We start from the raw sequence: 18,922 nt of genomic DNA, 5'->3' as shown, positions 1-18,922 counted from the left end.
ACGTCAGGGGGCGATGGACAAGACTACTTGCTTTTCGAAAAACTTGCAAGGGTTAATACAGTTATTGCTTTATGTTTGGGCGGTTGCGCATGGAGATTGTTTGGATGCTGTGCGTAAAAGTCCCAAATGAGATTATTTTACTTTTCCACTGTCGCCCAGTAATGTGAAAACCAGATGTAGTATGATTCCCATGTACAGTACAGATGTTAACCTTGTTTGTAGTAGTAGTAGTAGTAGTAGTAGTAGCAGCAGCCTACTTTTAAAGTGAAATACAGATCCGTGCACACTGATTACATTCCGGAAAGAATATGTTCAAATAATATGCTCAGTCTTAATCGACTGTGTCAACTACTCTGATAATTGGATGGGTTTTTAAATCAGTCCGTTGCTTTCCTTTCTGTGGTATTTTCATAAACTTTGGTTACGGCACCCTCTGGTGGTAAACTGCATGTAGGACTACGTAAACAATAAGCGTAACCGGAACCTTGATTATCTGACATTCCGAACATGACGGACATGTTTTGGTGTAACACACAACATTCACTGGGGCTTGAAGTGCCCCTGCCCGACATGTGCATGCCAAATCGCATTTCACCTGCTCGTTTAAACACTCTGAGTGTTTTTAAGTAAGTAAGTAAGTGTTAGCAAATGTTTCTGACTGCGAGCTAAATTCGCGCTAGCTAAACGTTCATGCTTTAGCTCGTCCTTCACTCGTTAGCATTAGCTAGCTTAATTGAGTTAGCATGTCAACAAACTTTGGACTTTAGTTTTCACTACTGTAACACTTCGTCATATAGCAAATTAACTACATCGTTTTCTTCACATGGTGCTTGCTAGCTAGTTAGCATTAGGTTGCCTATTTTTTTTGCTATGAAATTAACAATTGTAACGCTCAGATCTACATTAACAGTTCAGCTAATTTACGTTACTTTGAACACATTTAACGTTACTTTTAACACATTTACGGGATTTGTCAGTGCTGTGTTTCTGCCAACATGCACCTATTTCAGTAAGGCGAGGTGTGTATAATATCACAAGTATTTATCCATGTGCTAACTGCTCTGTCAATCTGTCCAATCTCCAGGTTATAGAAGGCAGAATTCCTTGAGATTCTTCTAGCTGCTTCTAAATCATGAGTGGCTCCAAGCCAGACATCCTGTGGTCTCCCCACCACCCGGACCGCTATGTCATCTGTGACTCTGAGCTGGGACTGTACCGTATTGGACCTGTGGGCAGCTCAGAAACCAAGGCTGGCACTCTCCCTCTCTCTGAAGAAACTGCTGCTACTTTACTAGCCATTAACTCTGACACCCCTTACATGAAATGTGTGGCCTGGTACCCAAAGCATGAGCCTGAGTGTTTGCTCGCTGTTGGCCAGGCTAACGGCAGAGTGGTGCTCACCAGCCTGGGTCAGAGCCACAACTCCACGTGTAAAGAGCTGGTGGGGAAAGAGTTTGTGCCCAAGCATGCCCGTCAATGCAACACTTTAGCCTGGAACCCGGTGGACAGCAACTTGCTGGCTGCTGGGTTGGACAAGCACCGGGCAGACTTCTCTGTCCTCATATGGGACATTAGCAGTAAGTTTTCTTCAGAGGCCAGTGTAGCGTCTGAGAAGATTCGTCTCTCATCTGTGGATTTGGATTCGAGCTCAGTAGTGACCAAACCATTGTATGAGTTAGGCCAGAACGATGCTTGCCTGTCCCTCTGCTGGCTGCTTCGTGACCCAAAGTTGCTGTTGGCTGGCATGCACCGGAACCTCGCAATATTTGACCTGAGAAACACAAGCCAGAAAACTTTTGTCAACACTAAGGCCATCCAGGGGGTGACAGTCGATCCACACTTCCCTGACCGTGTGGCCTCTTTCTTTGAGGGCCAGGTGGCCATCTGGGATCTGAGGAAGTTTGAGAAGCCCGTGCTCACGCTCACTGAGCAGCCTAAACCGCTCACTAAGGTATGGTGCAGTTTGGCACCAGACACCACACTACAGAATTGAAATGCTTGGAGGGCAGAATACAGTTTGTTTTTGCGGGGATGAGAAAAATGTTTAAACTCAGTCCAGGTTAATTGGGATAAGAACTGTGTTGTCAAGGTTTCTTTGGATTCTGAAGATGTAGTTTGTTGTAAAATATTATACAGTAGATTTTATAAGCTGGAAGTTGGCGTTTAATAATTTGATGCTTTCCTTTCTCATCTCAGGTTGCTTGGTGTCCAACCCGTAACGGTCTGCTGGCCACGCTGACACGTGACAGCAACATCATACGCTTGTACGACATGCAACACACTCCTACACCCATTGGTGATGAGACGGAGCCCACCATCATCGAGCGAAGCGTGCAGCCCTGTGAAAGCCAGATTGGCAGCTTTGCCTGGCACCCGTCTTCTCAGAATCGCATGGTGGTGGTGTCAGCAACCAACCGGGTCATGACTGACTTCACCGTGTTCGAACGCATCTCGCTGGCTTGGAGCTCCACCACCTCGCTCATGTGGGCGTGCGGCAGACACCTGTACGACTGCGTGGAGGATGGAGCTGAAGGAGTGGAGAGCGTGATTGAGAAAGACATCGCCACTAAGATGAGGCAGAGGGCTCAGTCCAGGTACGGGCACGACACCGTCCAGGTGTGGAGGAACCACCTGCTGGCGGGAGGGAACGATCCCCAGCTCAAGTCCTTGTGGTATGATCTGTTCTATATCCTTTGTGATGGTGAAATGGTGTGAATACCTTCTTAGTGGAGAAGTGATACTGTTTTCATATTTATGTTGGTATAACAGTGATTGTGATATGGTACACCTGCGTTTCGATAAAAAAAAAAGAAAAAACATTGATAAGGTAACACAGCTCAGTTTATATATGTTGTGCTTTACAAGTCCTTCTTATTTAGTTTTTTCTCTCCCTTTTCACAGCTAACTAGTCAGATGTGCAGAACAGTCTTTTTGCCCTTTATAGATATTGATTTTATTATTGTACATAATATTTAAAGAAAATATATTAATAGAGGTAAATAAAATATAATTAAATAGATTATTATCATAAGTCATTATCTAGAATTGTCTGAGTATAGCATCTTTGTAACTATTTTGATTGTGTACAGTTAGTTTGGATTAAAATGAGACAATCTGGATGACAATTGGTGGGGGTGAAAACATCTTTATAATAAAACACATATATAGATACGGTTTTGTTTCAATAGGCAGAAACCTACAGTAAACCTTTATAGATCCTACATTTTGAAGTTTGTCTTCTATAGTAAGTACTAATTCTTGTTTTGATGGTAAATAGTAAAAATGTCTGAATTTCTTGGATTCAGCAGCAGTTTAACTGTTATTCTATTTTGGGTCCAGTTTGAATTTGAGTTATGTGATAAAATTCTGTAGTAATTGTTGTTCTTGTGCACCCCGATCTGCCCTTTTTCGTGCTATCATTATGTTGTTTTAGCTGCAATATCTGTTACAATTCCTATATAAGTATCACATATGAAGCAGTGTGCAGAGGATATGGAGCTGAAACTGCAGGGGAACAAACAGTCGGTGGTCTACTCTGGCATCAAGAACATTGTAAAGACCAGCTCAGGTAAGTCAGTGACACACTCATCTGAACCCCCTGAAAATTTCATATGATAAAATGCTCCTTGTGAGAAAGAATCAGACCTTAGTTAAATAGCATTTGTAAAAAATAATTAAGATTATTTTTTTTTTTTTTTATCCTACATTGATTAAAAACAAAAAAAAAAGACTTATTTATCGTTCTGTGTATGTCCTCCTGGTTCTCCAAGGCACAAAAGAGAGCCGGAGATGCTGGAGCGGTTCTGACCGCCAGACAGATTTGCCGCGGTACGACAGCGAGGAACGCTGCCTTGCCCTGCGGCTCTGCGGCTGGCTGAGCCGGGGTCCCGACATCGGCGTGGAGATGTTCCTGCGATCGCTGGAGCAGGAGCGTGAGTGGGAGCGGGCAGCCGCCGTGGCTCTGTTCAACCTGGACATCCGCCGGGCCATCCAGATCCTAAACAAGGGAGCCACCGCTGAGAAGGGTGAGTGCTGCGGGACTGTGGAGGGTGGGAGGGTCTAGGCACAGAGAGGGGAGAGGAGAGATCAAATGTTTGGCATTGGCAATCAATTATTAAAATAGTGCCGATTACTTTTCTTTCAATCAACACATTGATTCATTGAATAGTTGCAGCTGTTATGTGCTTGGGCTTTTGTTTCGTCTTTGGCTAAATTAAATTATACATGTAGTGGTTCAAAATGAAGCAGAAGCGGTAAAAAAAAAAAATCCAACCAATTTAATAATCAAAAACTTTTAAACCAACTTTTCTCTCTCGCCAACCAAGATCCCATTGATTTACACTGCACAGGGACCTGCCATTGTATTATTATTCGTTTTCTTGTCAAGCTGCTTCAACAGGAAATTATGTAGGCAACCCTTATAAAGCGATTTCGACTAAGGACTCAGGTCTAGAGCATATATAAAAAAAAAAAACACTTTAGAAATGTGGTAAACATATTACTGTACTCTCCTGATAAACATAGTTTGTCTTAACGTGCTACGTGCCTCTTTTTCTTCAGAGCCTTTTAACAAATGAAGTTAAGGTCTTAAGGAATTTCAAAAATGGAACAGCAGGAAAACCTTGTTTTTCACACAACACTCCTGCAGTGCCTTTCACACTGAGGTCTAATGAAAATGGAGAGAGAGAAGGCTGTTGTTTACACATGTCTCTTGGCGTAGAAAAATTCCACCAGTGTAGGCCAAACGTTTTTGTGCCGTGTGTTCTACCGAGTGTTTTCCTGAATATGACTGATGGTGATTCATTAGATAAGGTGTGTCAGCAGAGACCTCTCAACAGTAAGTGTTTTTTAATCAAACAGCAGCTCTGACTCAGTGTACTGATTCTCATCTGCACACTTATACAAGCATTAAGTCATCATGTAGTCCACTTACTTCACCTATAAAACTCACTACTTAAAGTGTTATATCTAAGCTGATGTGTTAAAAAACAAATACATTTTGGTTTTAACCATAGACCGTAAAAAGGTTCTAACGTGTAAATGAGAAGAGCTTTAGATGTACTGGTAAGTGATATTTATTTTTTACCTTTGGACAGAACCATGTTGGATGTGTCCCCCTGCATCCTGTCTTTATGCTAAGCTAAGCTATCTGGCTGCTGGCTGTTGGCTGTAGCTTCATATTAAATGTACAGACATGAGAGGGGTATCGATCTTTTCATCTAACACGGATAAGCAAAATTTCCCAAAATGTCAAGCTACTTTCAATGATTGAACGGAGTCTGTGACTTAATATGATTGAATGAGTTTTACGTCACATGTTAAACAATACACGACCATCAGTATCCACAAGTTGTCTGTACCTTTTCTTTTGCTTGAAGGTGCTTGAAATCTCTTTCTTTAGTTTTGTTTAAATGCTACTCCCTGATGAAGGAGACCACCAATGACCAAAGATTGATGCAATTGTTTTTAATGTGAGCTAACCATAAAACAAAGGGCTTTTTTAAATAATTCCTTTGTCTTGGAACTTATTTTTTCAATGTGCCACAAAGCTAGCTCGCCTTTAACAATTGTCTCAGAAAAAACTTTTTTTTGTCCAACCACAGATGCAGCACTTACAGTAAAGACTGTTCACATAGTGACTAAACCTGCATGTCTGACTCCCTGTCATTCCCAGGTGACCTGAACCTAAACGTGGTTGCCATGGCTCTGTCAGGCTACACCGACGAGAAGTCCTCCCTGTGGAGGGAGATGTGCAGCTCTCTGAGGCTGCAGCTGAAGAACCCCTACCTTTGCGTCATGTTTGCCTTTCTCACCAGTGAGCCTGGAGCCTATGATGGCGTGCTGGTATTGAACCTCTTACTATCATGGAATTTTATAGCTCTATTGCAAATGAAAATATGTTTAAATTAGCACTCTTTTCTCACTGAACAGTAGCTGTTTTGTTCCCACTTTATGAAAACTTTTACATATTCTTAACACTGTGATGAATAGGTTGTATATACTCCAGTGGTCTTTATTGGGGAAATCCTCAGGTGCACAGGAAGAAATTTGTTTAAAGCCATAAAACACCTCACAGAAACTGTGCCTGTGCCCAGGACAGAGTGTATGTTTGTGCTTTTTCCTCCCTCAGTTGCATCAGGTTCTGGCCACCAGCTGCTGTTACATTTATTTATCTATTTAGACCTTATGCTGGTCAGAAGTGATGACTCCATGGTAAGTACATTTAGTCAGTCAGTTGATTTAGGTGTAAAAGAATTATCTGCAGAGCTGTGACAGAGCAGAGAGTTTAACATTACAAGCTACTGCTTGTTGCAAACTGAATCTCTCCCCCCCCAAAGAAAATTGTGAACCATAAATATGTATTTGAAATGACAAGAGAAGATGAGATTCTTTGTCTGTATTTCAGTATGAGAGCAGTGTTGCTGTACGGGACAGAGTTGCCTTTGCCTGTATGTTTCTCAGCGACGCACAGGTAACCCAACAGCAGATTATGCCCTCATGACACCATACTGTAGTTATGCATATGTCACATCCTGTAACACAATTTCCTAATGAATTTCTTTTTAAAAGTGCATGGTTATGTTGCATTCTTCTCTGATTTGATCAACTTGAATATTTGGCTGCAGCTGCCTCGATACATGGACAAACTAACCAATGAGATGAAGGAGGCGGGCAACCTGGAGGGCATCCTGCTGACGGGTTTGTCTAAAGATGGCGTAGACCTCATGGAGAGCCACGTGGACCGCACTGGCGATGTCCAGACTGCCAGCTTCTGCATGCTAAAGGTTCACAAAAACAGACACATTATGCAAAGTTAAAATTCATGGAAATGAAGTGCTGAATGATAACATCGTGTTTTCTAAGGCAACAGTAACAACAATACTTTTCTTCAATCATATTTGAAGCAGGTTACTGTTTATTTATTGTGGATCAGTTGAACCTGTCTGTCTGTGCAACACAGTGTTTGTACATTGGATTAAATGCAAAATGCTATTTGAACTTGTGTTGTGCGATGCAAATTGCAGATTGGGTAAGTACAGGGAAAGTACAGGGAACAACCCTAAGAAGCTACAGTAAATGAGCCCAAAATCAAAGGTTTAATCGGTAACCTAAATGAACTAAGCATAAAACTGCAACAAAGATAAAGAAAAAAAGGAACTGTCGGTTCTGAGAAATCTAGGCACATGCTAAAACTTGCCCTGTTCATTTCTAAAAGGACACAACTGTTATTGTTAACACAATCGCCACCTCCAATAACAATATGATGCAAGCCGCTTTGGAGTTGTTTGCTCTTATGCATTTTTCCACAAAGAAGACCATGGAAAGTGGTGGTGGAACCGGTCTGTAACTTATTTAACTTGCTGTAGAACACCTCTCTTGGTTTGCTTTAGTTTTTTTCTTGTTCTAACCTGCTCTTGAATAGAGCACTGCATTGTACAAGGCATCCACCACAAACAGGATGGTTGCAGGAAGAGGTAGGAAGGGTGAGACTTGTAGAAGCTATTTTGTTCAAGTAAACTTTGACTATTTGTTTTTGTGACATGCTTCACCATGCTATGTGTAAACTGAAGTAATAATGTGAAAGAAAACTAATTTTCCAACAGGGTTCCCCAGGTGAAGTGTTGAAAGACCCTCGAGTCCAATGCTGGATCGAAAACTACCGCAACCTGTTGGATGCATGGAGATTCTGGCACAAACGGGCCGAGTTTGACATCTATAGAGGCAAATTGGACCCCGGCTCCAAGCCACTGGCCCAGGTAACGGACAATTTCTAAGTAATTGTAGTGCTGAAATGAAAACGACTAACGGAAAATTATAATACTTTTTATCCATTTATCAACAGAAAATGTCAACGTTCACAGAATTTTTTTTATTTGTTTTACATGTTTTATATTGTAATTTGAATGTTTTTTGGGTTGTAGACTGTTGATTGAACAAAACACGGAATTTTTAAGATGTCCTTTTTGGCTCTGGGAAATTGTCCTGAACATGATCCACACACTAACAAGTCATCTGAAAATGATGAAGAGATTAATAATTGATATAAAGAATCATAAATTGCAGCCATAAATACTTTTATTTCATCATGCATGCCAATCATTATAGGTTAGTGGTTAAGTTTTTTTGATAACGTTTTCAGAAATGTATGTTTCAGTGTATCCCATACGTTAATTTATTTGTGGCGGCCGACCACATTATCGACATTGATCATTGTTTTTAACATAGAGCCTAACGTTAGCTCTTATTCCAGTGGACAAGCGTAACATCAGTTAACTTAACTTTAACCAGAGAGAAACCGACTGAACTCGCTGTTTAGGAGTTCCAGGTGAACTCATGGAAGACATTACCGTATGCTAGCTGTGTGGGGATGCCAGGCTTCGGAGCAGTGTGCCGTGGACATTCTCTCCAGATAACATGTACATTGCCCTCTCCTTACTCCCTCGCCTCCACACCAAAAGAGTTGAAACAAAATCAAAAAAGACTGAGAGAAAAAAACGACATGGAGAAAATTCTCAAAATATTGTCATTGAAAAACACATCAGAATCCCCAGAGTTTTTAAATGCCTACAAAACATTCAGCCACCACCACAAATATGATCAAATTTCGTAGGAACCACTCTTTGCTATTTCAGTAAAACATGACACACTCCTCCTGACTCTAATGTAATAGGGCACTGGCAAACTCGAAGCAGTCTGTCCTGTTCGTTTACTGTCTGAAATATTAGTTCCCTCGTAACAAAAAAGAACGCTTGTACTGTTTGTAGCACAGGTAGTTTGTGCCAAGCTCGAAACACCCACAGCTCTGCTCAATTCTTGTCATTAAACCTGTGTTCTCAATCTTTGTCATTTTCTCTGTTTCAGATAGTACACCTGTTGTACTTTAGGAGACCCTTTTATAAAGCCTTATACTAAAACAGTTTTTATGTGTGATTATGAGTACGCTGTTGCTGCAAGCAAACCTCGGCACTACCTAACTGCACCGCTGACATTCCAATATTCAGTTATTGGGATTATTGCTGTACTATCTAATGCTTATCTTGCTCCCCCTTCAAAGGGAAAATCCGACAGCTGGCGGACGTGTGCTCGTTGGTTTTACATTCATGTTCACCGGTTCTTATCAGCCGACCTTTGTGTTTGTTCTTTTGCGACAGGTGTTTGTGAGCTGCAACTTCTGTGGCAAGTCCATCTCCTACAGCTGCTCGGCGATGCCCCACCAGGGCCGCGGCTTCAGCCAGTACGGTGTCAGCGGGTCACCCACCAAGTCTAAAGTCACGAGTTGCCCCGGCTGCAGGAAACCGCTGCCACGTTGTGCTCTCTGCCTCATGAACATGGGAACACCTGTTTCTAATTGCCCAGGTAAACTGGCCTGTGTGGAGTGTGTAGACAGATGCTCAGCAGATATTTTTAGCAACAGGTGGGCATCTTGGAGCAGCTTAAGTGTCTGTAATACTTAACTGAGCAATTGCAGGGGAAATTGCAGTGGACTTTGATCAGCATTTAGAGGCAGTTGCACCTGGATGTTAGGGGCCAATCCGGTTTTCTTATTGCTGTGATGTCACACATACCAATGTTGAAATAGATAGTCAAATTTTATTGATTGTAAATATTGACTTGTGGATACATCTTTTCTGGCAGGAACAGGGAAGTCAGATGAGAAGGTCGACTTGACAAGGGAGAACAAACTCGCTCAATTCAACAACTGGTTCACCTGGTGTCACAACTGTCGACACGGCGGCCATGCTGGCCACATGCTCAGCTGGTTCAGGTGAGACTCTCACTGGATGCTGCACGTGTGGATCATTTGCAGATATATGTGAACAGGGTTCCTGCTATGGTCTTTGTACCTTCTGTTCAATGGATTTATATTTCTGAAGCAAAATAAAAAAAATCCAATATCCATTAGTACAAAATACAAAATGGGGCTTTTTTCAAAGATATCAAGAGTTGATAGCAATAGAAATCAGACATAAGATGAGAGTTAGGCATACATTGGGGGGTGTTCAGAAAGTGTCTGCAGATTATGGTATGGTCAACGATAATTCTTGTCGTTATTGGAGGTCCTTTTAAACCCAAAGTGTACACGTGCTGTGAACAAACCATTTCCTCTCTCTCTGTGATTATTGTGGAAGGCAAAGTGATTCTACTTCTACTATTCTGCTTCTACAAAAAGTCGGTACTGTTCTTAATTACCTATTTTGGAATCCAGTTAAAGAAGGATGTATAAATATGTTGGTTAGGAGGCAATCATGGCGTCCTCTTTAAGGGTAAAGCTAATCCTCTTGTTTTCCTTAAACAGTAGCTGATAGTTATCTATTACCGACAAAAGCAATGTGGTGTAAAAATTATGTGCCTGTGGCAAAACGATTTAAATGAAGATACAGAAATTCAAGCCATAGCAATAAAACAATTTTTCTACAATTCCATTTTTAGAAAACGGTACACTGACCTGCTGTGCCCTTCTGTGTTATTGTGGCTAGCACATGAAAACCTGGAACTTGTTTTTTTAATTGAACGTCATGTGTCCATTACAGAGACCACACAGAGTGCCCAGTGTCTGCTTGCACGTGTAAATGCATGCAGCTGGACACCACAGGGAACCTGGTGCCTTCAGACAGCAGCTAAACAGGATACGCTTGTCGAAAAGAGAAGCCCAACATCAGCCCGAAGCCAACCAGTGCAGGTTCACTGCTGCACCTGCCACACCGACAACTGGGCAAGAGACAAAGGGTGCCAGCAGTGTTAAATAGAATGACATACTGATAAGTTATAGTCTAGTGAATGTAATTTTGTAATTTTGTAACAGAGCTCTATATGAAGAAGGGAGGCAGTGTGTGTTACTGATCTGACTAACTGAATCAATGACCGAAAGGGAGCGAATGCAAACTCACTGCTCTGCTAATGTAAATCCCACTCAGGAGAAATACAAGAGGCTCTGCTGTAATCAGCCTCTTCCAATCTAACCTGAATCAGGCTTTTGGTTTTATTGTGATCTATTAAAAAAAAATCAAATGTCCACTCACACATCAGGTTGTAAAGATGTGATCACAGGTGCCAATATGTCCAAGCTATATTTTGTGGTGTTTTAATACGCTATTTAACGTCTGTGTTTGTCTTACGGAAGGATCTTCATTCACATACCTCATGAAAGCATTGTTCGGGGTAAAGGACGGTACCCCGGGTGACAGAGCGGAGTGTAGCGCACAATAAAAAAAATCTCTTGCTCTCTTCATGTTCCTCTGTGCCACTCTTCATCTGGCACTGTGCGGGAGGGTTTCCATTGTGAGGGGTGGTTTTGGGGGAGAGGATGAGGAATCAGAGAAGGTAGGGGTGATGAGGAAGATGGGTGGGAGGGTGCGTCTGTATTCACCAGCCTACTCCAGGCCTGTGGTCCATGAAAGAAGCTCGCCAGAAAACAGCAGCTGCTCGGCATTCTGACAAGACCCTCCAGATTGTTCCCCTCATAAAGAACCTCAGCTGCCGGAACACTATTGACTCAAAGAGAGGGCGAGAGAACAGACAGCCTGAGCCCTGTACCCCCCCTCCTACACCCTCCGACATACACAGACTTGCCCTCTCTTTCTTTCTCCCTCTCTGTGGTGCCCAAATTGCACCCAAAAACTATGCATACCACACATCAATCCAAGGATGGGCGCCGTCTGTGGGGGGACGGCCGTGTGTAAGCCGCATTGTAAATGGGTTTTCTCTCTTTCTCTGCCACCCTCCCCACTCTGTCACTAACCTAGGGAGGCATTGTAAGTGAGAGGCGGCCTGCACCAGAGCTGGCTAAATCACTTAGTCATGGAGTAGGAAGGAGGAGGTGAGGATTGGGGGGCACAGGAGCTACTGTATGCCGCTTTCACCAGAATTTCTTCCTGGTGTGGGAGGTTTTATAGGCCTGCATGCCCTTTTGTGAACTATTTTGGAGTTGGGCTGACAAATTGGCGAGCCGTGTAGCATCCCGAAAAACGGTGGCTGGAATTTCATCCTTTCAGTGTTTCTTGTGTTTGCCTTTTAAATAAATTCCGACTGACAAATTAGAGCACTGCTGAATGGGCTGTTTTCCAAAAGTTTACATGGTTTATTTTTACATTATCATGTGTTATGGACACAGATGGCGTGGGTTTTCTATCATGTGCATTCTTTATCTTTGCTTGAAAGCATTGAGTCACGCATTATTCTCCCATGGGAACTCCCACAAAATCACAGACCATCAGTGCAGGCAGAAAGATGGACACTAGTGAAAAACAGATACACAATAGATTTTGGACCTCAGAACTAGACAAGTAATATACATATCCTTATTAGATTGAAAGTTAATTCTTCCCTTGGAAATAGCAGTTGGTTGTAGTAGATGCTGGAGTTTATGCTCTGGAGCTTTCAGTCACAATCTTCCTCAGCACATGGAGTTTGCCCAGTTTGTACCGACTTCTCGTGCATGTTGGCTTAAAAGTTGAGACTGAAATTCACTCTTGACCTTGAAAAACAGCAGTTAATGAACAATCTCACCACAATCAGAATGAGCTTTATTGTCGGAGTAGGTTTAAGCATACAAATATAGTCCAGAACAAATGCACAGAAAGATACACAGACAGACATACAGCTCAAACAAGGCTAAAAGAAAAGTGAACACAAACATAACTACTACAGTAAGTATTACTGTAAATTGTGTATTCAATGCTGGAATAAATATTGTATGGATAATGTAAGTGCATTTAGTCAATTCTCAATGGAAAAACAAGGAAATTAACCATTACATTTCCATAACAATTGGGCAAACGCCATCTGCTGAGGAAGATCGTGTGATAATGATGGAAAGCTCCAGAATAGCTACTAATGGACATCCCCAACTGTAATATGTATTTGATAATATATATGTTATATATATATTGAACACAGGAGCATACACGCGGAATTCACGATCATTATTTTTATATCTTAATTTTCACACAAAAACTTTACCCACACTATTAAGACAGTTCTTACCTGATTGGATGAAAGTACGAGCCCAATGAAAACTTCCACCAATAAGACCCGTCTCTGTTCAACGCCAAGATCCAATCAAAAGCTTAGAAGTAAGGAGCGTAGCCCGCCCTCAGGCATCAGCCAGTAGTCTGGCCGAAGCAACTGTCATTTAGAGTGAGTGGACATGATGGGGAAGGCCGAGCAAAAGCTGGAAAACACGAATTAAACGTCTCAAGAAGTATGAAAAACAACTTTTAAAGTTACTTGTGTAATTGTTGTCGGCATGTGTTAGTATCTTACAGGTAAGTTATCACCAAAACATGCGTGTTTTTGTCTCGAGTGCATGAGTTGAAATAAAAAAAAAAAAAAAAAAAGGAAGCTAACGTTTTTTTTTGCTAACAAGCTAATGTTTATCTTACCGTTCCGCCTCAACACCACCACCTTCTCCGCTTTTAGAGGAACAGCAACTTTGGCGGTACGTCTTTCTTACTGCGAGAGGAATTACAGCCTGTTTCGGAGGATGTCAGCCCCCAGCAACTCGCTTCAGCAGCCGAGGGTGAGACGCAGCAATGCGGGCTCCCCCGGCTCGTACAACAACAACAGCAGCTGCCGTTTGCACCCCATCCGTGCCACCGTGCCCTACCAGCTCCTGCGTGGGGGTCAGAGCAGCCCGACGCGGTCACAGACCCTCTACAGTGGTGCCACGAACAGCAGGGGCTCGAGTCCCCCCTCCAGCCCGTCACTCAGTTCAGGAAGTGCAAACGCTAAGCAAAGACTGTCCCCCGAAAATAAGGACTCCTCTTGTCCCCCAGACTCCCCAGTTTCCAGAGGTAAAAACGCTTTTCTTCAACTGTTTTGCTTTACATAAGCCAAGAAATGCCATGTCACCACGTGCTGTTGCCCACTGATAACTTGTCATGGTCACTTTTTTTGTTACGGTAACTGGTATACAGTTACACAATTTAATTACCGTAGAATATTTTAATTGTGCAAAAAATGGGGAGCAATATTATATTTGAGGTAGTAACCTTTAAGTCTGCAGCAAGTTTGGAACTTGATTAACAGAAGGTTGATGCATTAACTATTTTGCCTATCATCCACTTACACAATTAGGCACTTAAAAAGAGAATAAAGTGCACTATTGGCTCTCTCATTTCCTATGGACTTTTGACAGGAGAGAGGGGGAGGAGAGAATTGGCAGAAAGACATGTTTTCAGTTGTAAAAGGGGCCACGTCGGTCCCAGTAGAGGCAGTGCTGAGCGAATAGTCAGGTGTTATTCTGACCTGACTCCATACATACAGCATGGAGGACACCACATTAAGAACAAATGCTGAGCTTCACCATGTTGCCTTACACATGGATAACAGAGGCTAGTGCTGTGTCATTCAGTGTCATGCTAAGCTGCTCCTTGAAAGTGATATAGAGAAACTGAAGGACATGAGAGTTCAGGCAGCCCTAAATCTGCATTTCCTAGTGTTATACTAAATCTCATTTATGTGACAGCCTTTGCTGCCAAATATGAACACTAGCTGGTTTTCCAGACTGGTAGCAGTATCCTTTTTGTAGGCCAGAACTGAATTATTTTTTTTTTTTTTGCTGGAAGAATACTGCTTTTTCTGTAAACCCTGTGTTTTATGTACAAAACACACACATAACCACACAGTATATGGCGAGGCACATTGTGATATGTCTGAATACAGCTTGCTCTTCCAGTATGTGGAGACAAAAAGAGACTCCTTCTAGTTCTGTTAACCTCTTCGGACTCTGCATCCGTTCCCATGAAAAGCTCCAGGTATTTTAACTAAGAGAGTGTTCTGTAGTTTATAAGATTAGGTCACAAATTGCAACATGCCACACAGCAACCACAGTACACCAGTTGCATCAATGCTACCTTCATTAGTCATGTTTAATAGCTTCTCCCTCTTACGTTTTGTGCCAAAATGGCAGCCCTCTTGTTACAGTGCAGGATGGTAGTTATTGTGGAATTTTGTGTGTGGAATTTAATGTTTGTGATGTGCTTCACATTCCTGAGTTCTTTGAATGAGATGACCTCCAACCTTGACCAGTGTACCATGCAAGGCAGGAAACGAAATCTCTTCCATAACAACTGAGTAGGCAGACTTTCCAGGCATGACGAATTTTACCCGTGTTTGGCTAGCGTTTGGTGTTGATTTCCCACCCCAGTGGCATGCCACACATACCTCAGTCCTCTGAAAGAGACAACCTCTAACCCAGGCCAGAGTCTCATGTTAGCGGTGATGATGAAGACTTAACCCTCCATCGCTGTGACCTCACAGTCCAAACACGCAGGAGAGGCCTCGGATGATGACGACTATGATCATATCAATGTAGGGTAGGTCGGTGGCTACTAGCAGTCAAAAAATGCAAATGTGATTGAGTCATCTTCATTTTTCATTACAGCAACCCAGCCTGATGTGACCAAAGCAGGAGGTTTTGCACTTTGTAATTTATCATTCATTGTAGTACTTTGAACACACTTGCAGACATAATGCTTACCATTTGGTGGGAAATTAAGCCCAAAGTGCCTTGCAGTACCATAAGTGTTAGTGCCAAAAAATGTCACACTGGTAATGAACTGCACTGGTGTTCAAACAGTTCAAATCAGAGCCTAATGATGGACAGAGTGAAGAGTATTATATTCCACATAATGACCTTTTTAGGTTTACCAGCATGACATCATTCACTTACCACACTGTCCCAACAATGATAGTCCTGCTCTCTGTCAAAGTGCCAGCTGTGCTGAAACAGCCCTGCTTCATTGTCACTCATTCAAACTGCAGAGTAGGACCAAATGTGAAAATGAGCGTATTGTCCAAATCAGTGAACTCTGGTGGAACTGTGCTTTTTTTTCTTTTTGCAGTTGTATTAGCCTGAACATAACGGACTGTGTAGCATCTGGTTAACCTTAACTTTGACCTTAAGTTTGCTCAATCTTTTCCGCTATAAAAGTCGGAATTGTTAGCACTATTAGCATACCCTCCTCAGCCATTGAGATGCACTCAAACTAGTCCAAGCTAGCTTGTTGTGAGAGGTACCCACTGGACTTGTTGACTGATGCTAACAATGCTACAAGCCATTTCCTGACCAGCTGAGGGACAGCTGCTGAAACTTATTTAAAATATCATGATGCCCGCCAAGATTTATATCATTCATGTTGTATGAAAGACATTGCTTTAATTACTGTTTGCAATAAGCACACTTTTTTATCTTAAGCAACTCATTTTTGAAATATGAACTGCAGGGTGGCCTAGTGGTTAAAGAGTTTCCTCCATGAATATGTAATTGATGTTTTTTATTTAAATGATATATATATATAGTATATAAATGCACAGTATCATAAGTATTTACAGAATCAAAACTCATACCAATTCAGTTATATTATAGAGTGATTAATATGACAAATCATTTTGGCAAATAAGTAGTGGGAAGGCCTTTCAGTGTCTGTTTAATCAGACACTATGTATTGTTTTTGATTTTCTCCTAGCACCCATTATTAACAATAAGATGACAATAACCAAGCTTGTGTCTTGATAGTGGGTAATTCCATGTTTCATTACTGTGTAGGTAATTTGAATTAAATGTGTCAAAAACCATCTGTGTGTCTATTAAAGTGATACATAATGCAGTGTTTTCCCTAGGTTTGTGGAAGACGTAGGTGCACGTATTTTGCGGAGGGTTTAGGGGTCCTACCTGAAGAAAATTTCAATAATTTTGGACCATTAATTATTACCATATCTGTCTGAAATGTCAAAAAAAAAAAGCTAGAGCAGATAATACATAAAAACAATCAAAAAGCTTAAATACTTGCTAAAGAAGACCACTGGGGACCCACTACAAAAATTAGATTGGTTTAAAAAAGTATTTTGTTAGTTTTGATGCTCACATTGATTTTAGGTTCATTCCCTTGGTAGGGAAATCCCTGCATAAAAGCCCTACCAGGTTTAGCACAAACAAAAAATGTAAAAAACATTTTATTGAGAAATTCTGAGTAACCAACTGAGGTTTTGTTCTGTGATCACAAGATAAAGCTAAGTTTTAGTGATATTTTTTTTTTTTTTTTTTTTTTTTTTTTCAACAAATGTCGTGCAGCCTTTTGAAAACCTGCAGGAACCATCTGCTATGGTTTACTGATCTGGACCACATGTTTGTTTTCACATTTTGCTCTACAGTTAATAAACCACCCATTTATCCCCTGAAAATGCAGAGACTTTTTCACAGCTTGCAGAATGCCTGGTAAAGAAAAGTTCTTATTAAAATTAAACCTGAAAATATTCCTTTTAATATCACATACACCATCAGCAGATGGACTGCTTTGATGTCTTGTTTCACACTGTTTCTTTTTTCTCATCAGGAGATTATTCTAGTCTGGCAAGTGGGGAGACGATGGAAAATAACCACAATCCCAGTTGTGAGAGCACTGGCTTGGCCTATATCAATATTGATGGAAATTTAGTCTGCTTCCTTTGTCTACAACGCTTCAGGGAATTTTACTGTAGCCCAGTAAGCTTACTTAGGCAATACCTTTGGGTGGTTAGGCCTGTGTACTCTATGAACAAAGAACAACAATGAACGGCTATGTAGTTCTGCTAGGAGAGGGGTGCCTCATGTAGATAGTTTAGTCTGTGTCTGTTGGTTTGTGTGTTCATGTTGGAAATGCCTCTGCCTAAGCCTACTCAGACAAGGAATGCAACAAATGAGCTTGTTTCCTGATCATCATGTTATTCCTTTATTCTGTCTTTAATGCGGAAATGAAGGAGCTTTCATGTGCATTTAGTAGTAACCCAACGTGTAATAGAGGCTAATAAATTTAATCCAGCTCTTACTGCAGTGTCATGCTATTCTCAAGCTAATGTTTTTGTGTTTGTGTTATATTTTTCTCTTCTTTTTTTAACTGCGTGTCACTGCAGGAATGTTGACTGGATGCAGGCAGTATTAATGTGCATTGTGGTGTGGTTGTTTAGGAGTTCTTATGTGGGTGGTGTGTGCCTAACTGTTCTGGCTCACAGCAGATTGTTCTCATAACATCAGATACTCCTGCTCAGCCATTTACATTTGCTTCAGGCCTCGTCTCTCAAGCCTGTTGTTTGCCCTGCACTAATACTTATGAGATTAGAAAAATTGTCCACACCTTAAGAACAAGAACAGATTGCAATGCCAGGTCTTGTCCCAATAAAGCACTGTTAATTGCGGTAGTTAACAGGTGAAGATGAAGTGTTAATGTTTTCTTCGTTTTGGAGATGTTGTCTAACTTCTTTTTCAGCCAGTGACCTGAGTAACAATTAATTCTGGGATTGACAAAAAGATTTCCATTCTTGTGACGTGAAGATTTACCCAAAATGCCTTCTGTGCACATTTAAAGAAACTAGGCCAAGAAAAAACTTATTTTTGACCGTAAGACTTGACTGATTATACAATTGCTTTTAGTTTCAGGTCGTTAATGATTATTTGCCAAAAATGCGAAACGATTATATTTTTGTGTCCCTTTTTTAAAATAAGGCCTCCAGTCCTTGGCTACACATTTGTACGGAGTGATTTATCACACGGTTACACTTTAGTACTGTATGTTGAACTTAATCAGGAAAGTTGGCACACCAAATTCAAAGATGCCTCAGGGGCGTGTTTGGGAATATTGCTTACTGTGTGTGTGTCTGTGTGTGTGTGTGTGTGTCTGTGTGTGTGTGTCTGTGTCTTTATTCTTTCCCAATTCACAGCAGAAAGGTCCAAGTTACAGGTTCGGAGTTCCAGTGCTATCCGGCGGACATCTTCCCTTGATGCCATCACAGGGCCATACCTCACTGGCCAGTGGCCTCGGGACTCCCATGGACCCTACCCTTCATGTATGAAAGACAAAGCCACACAGGTACATACCATTCAGGAAAAAAAACACTATCTTGGATAAAGGCCTGAATAGGGGTGGCCTATCATCATCATATCCTA

General features: G+C 41.5%; 2 protein-coding genes and 1 long non-coding RNA gene across 5 annotated transcripts in view; 2 read left to right on the top strand and 1 right to left on the bottom strand.

Annotated features, from left to right (window-relative positions):
- The first annotated feature begins 480 nt into the window (after positions 1 to 480).
- mios (missing oocyte, meiosis regulator, homolog (Drosophila)) lies at positions 481 to 10,787 on the top strand. 2 transcript variants are annotated; one of them, XM_028579468.1, is made up of 12 exons: positions 481 to 626; positions 1,085 to 1,951; positions 2,197 to 2,686; positions 3,470 to 3,568; positions 3,771 to 4,025; positions 5,675 to 5,844; positions 6,407 to 6,472; positions 6,627 to 6,785; positions 7,605 to 7,757; positions 9,153 to 9,357; positions 9,637 to 9,766; positions 10,533 to 10,787. In XM_028579468.1, the coding sequence occupies exons 2-12, from the start codon at positions 1,133 to 1,135 to the stop codon at positions 10,621 to 10,623; spliced, it is 2,637 nt and encodes an 878-aa protein (XP_028435269.1). In that variant the 5' UTR covers positions 481 to 626; positions 1,085 to 1,132; the 3' UTR covers positions 10,624 to 10,787. The 2 variants fall into 2 exon arrangements, with proteins under 2 accessions (XP_028435269.1, XP_028435270.1); XM_028579469.1 differs by having other exon boundaries at positions 481 to 630.
- Positions 10,788 to 12,083: 1,296 nt separating this feature from the next.
- On the bottom strand, positions 12,084 to 13,805 carry LOC114556526 (uncharacterized). Its single transcript, XR_003692700.1, has 3 exons — positions 13,383 to 13,805; positions 12,985 to 13,171; positions 12,084 to 12,475 (listed from the first exon to the last, which is right to left on the bottom strand). It is a non-coding gene; the product is annotated as an uncharacterized LOC114556526 (long non-coding RNA).
- LOC114556525 (glucocorticoid-induced transcript 1 protein) overlaps positions 13,045 to 18,922 on the top strand; it is a 27,858-nt gene continuing 21,980 nt past the window's right edge. The window contains exons 1-3 of one of the 2 annotated variants that reach the window (XM_028579470.1): positions 13,045 to 13,265; positions 13,420 to 13,793; positions 18,697 to 18,845. In XM_028579470.1, coding sequence (XP_028435271.1) covers positions 13,484 to 13,793; positions 18,697 to 18,845 — 459 coding nt within the window. In that variant the 5' untranslated portion in view covers positions 13,045 to 13,265; positions 13,420 to 13,483. The remainder of the gene's footprint in view (positions 13,266 to 13,419; positions 13,794 to 18,696; positions 18,846 to 18,922) is intronic. The other variant, XM_028579471.1, reaches the window with a different exon arrangement.

The sequence above is a fragment of the Perca flavescens genome, chromosome 6, assembly GCF_004354835.1.
Source record: "Perca flavescens isolate YP-PL-M2 chromosome 6, PFLA_1.0, whole genome shotgun sequence".
Lineage (NCBI taxonomy): Eukaryota > Metazoa > Chordata > Actinopteri > Perciformes > Percidae > Perca > Perca flavescens.
The sequence above is the reverse complement of the archived record's forward strand: the minus strand, read 5'-3'. Positions and strand labels throughout refer to the sequence as shown.

What these genes read in the sequence shown, in the direction of transcription:
- mios (XM_028579468.1), top strand. Translation starts at nt 1,133, where the DNA reads ATGAGTGGCTCCAAGCCAGACATCCTGTGGTCTCCCCACCACCCGGAC. An exon ending in GAGCCTATGATGGCGTGCTG is followed by an intron (nt 5,845 to 6,406) that starts GTATTGAACCTC and finishes TCTGTATTTCAG; the next exon opens with TATGAGAGCAGTGTTGCTGT. An exon ending in ACCTGTTTCTAATTGCCCAG is followed by an intron (nt 9,358 to 9,636) that starts GTAAACTGGCCT and finishes CTTTTCTGGCAG; the next exon opens with GAACAGGGAAGTCAGATGAG.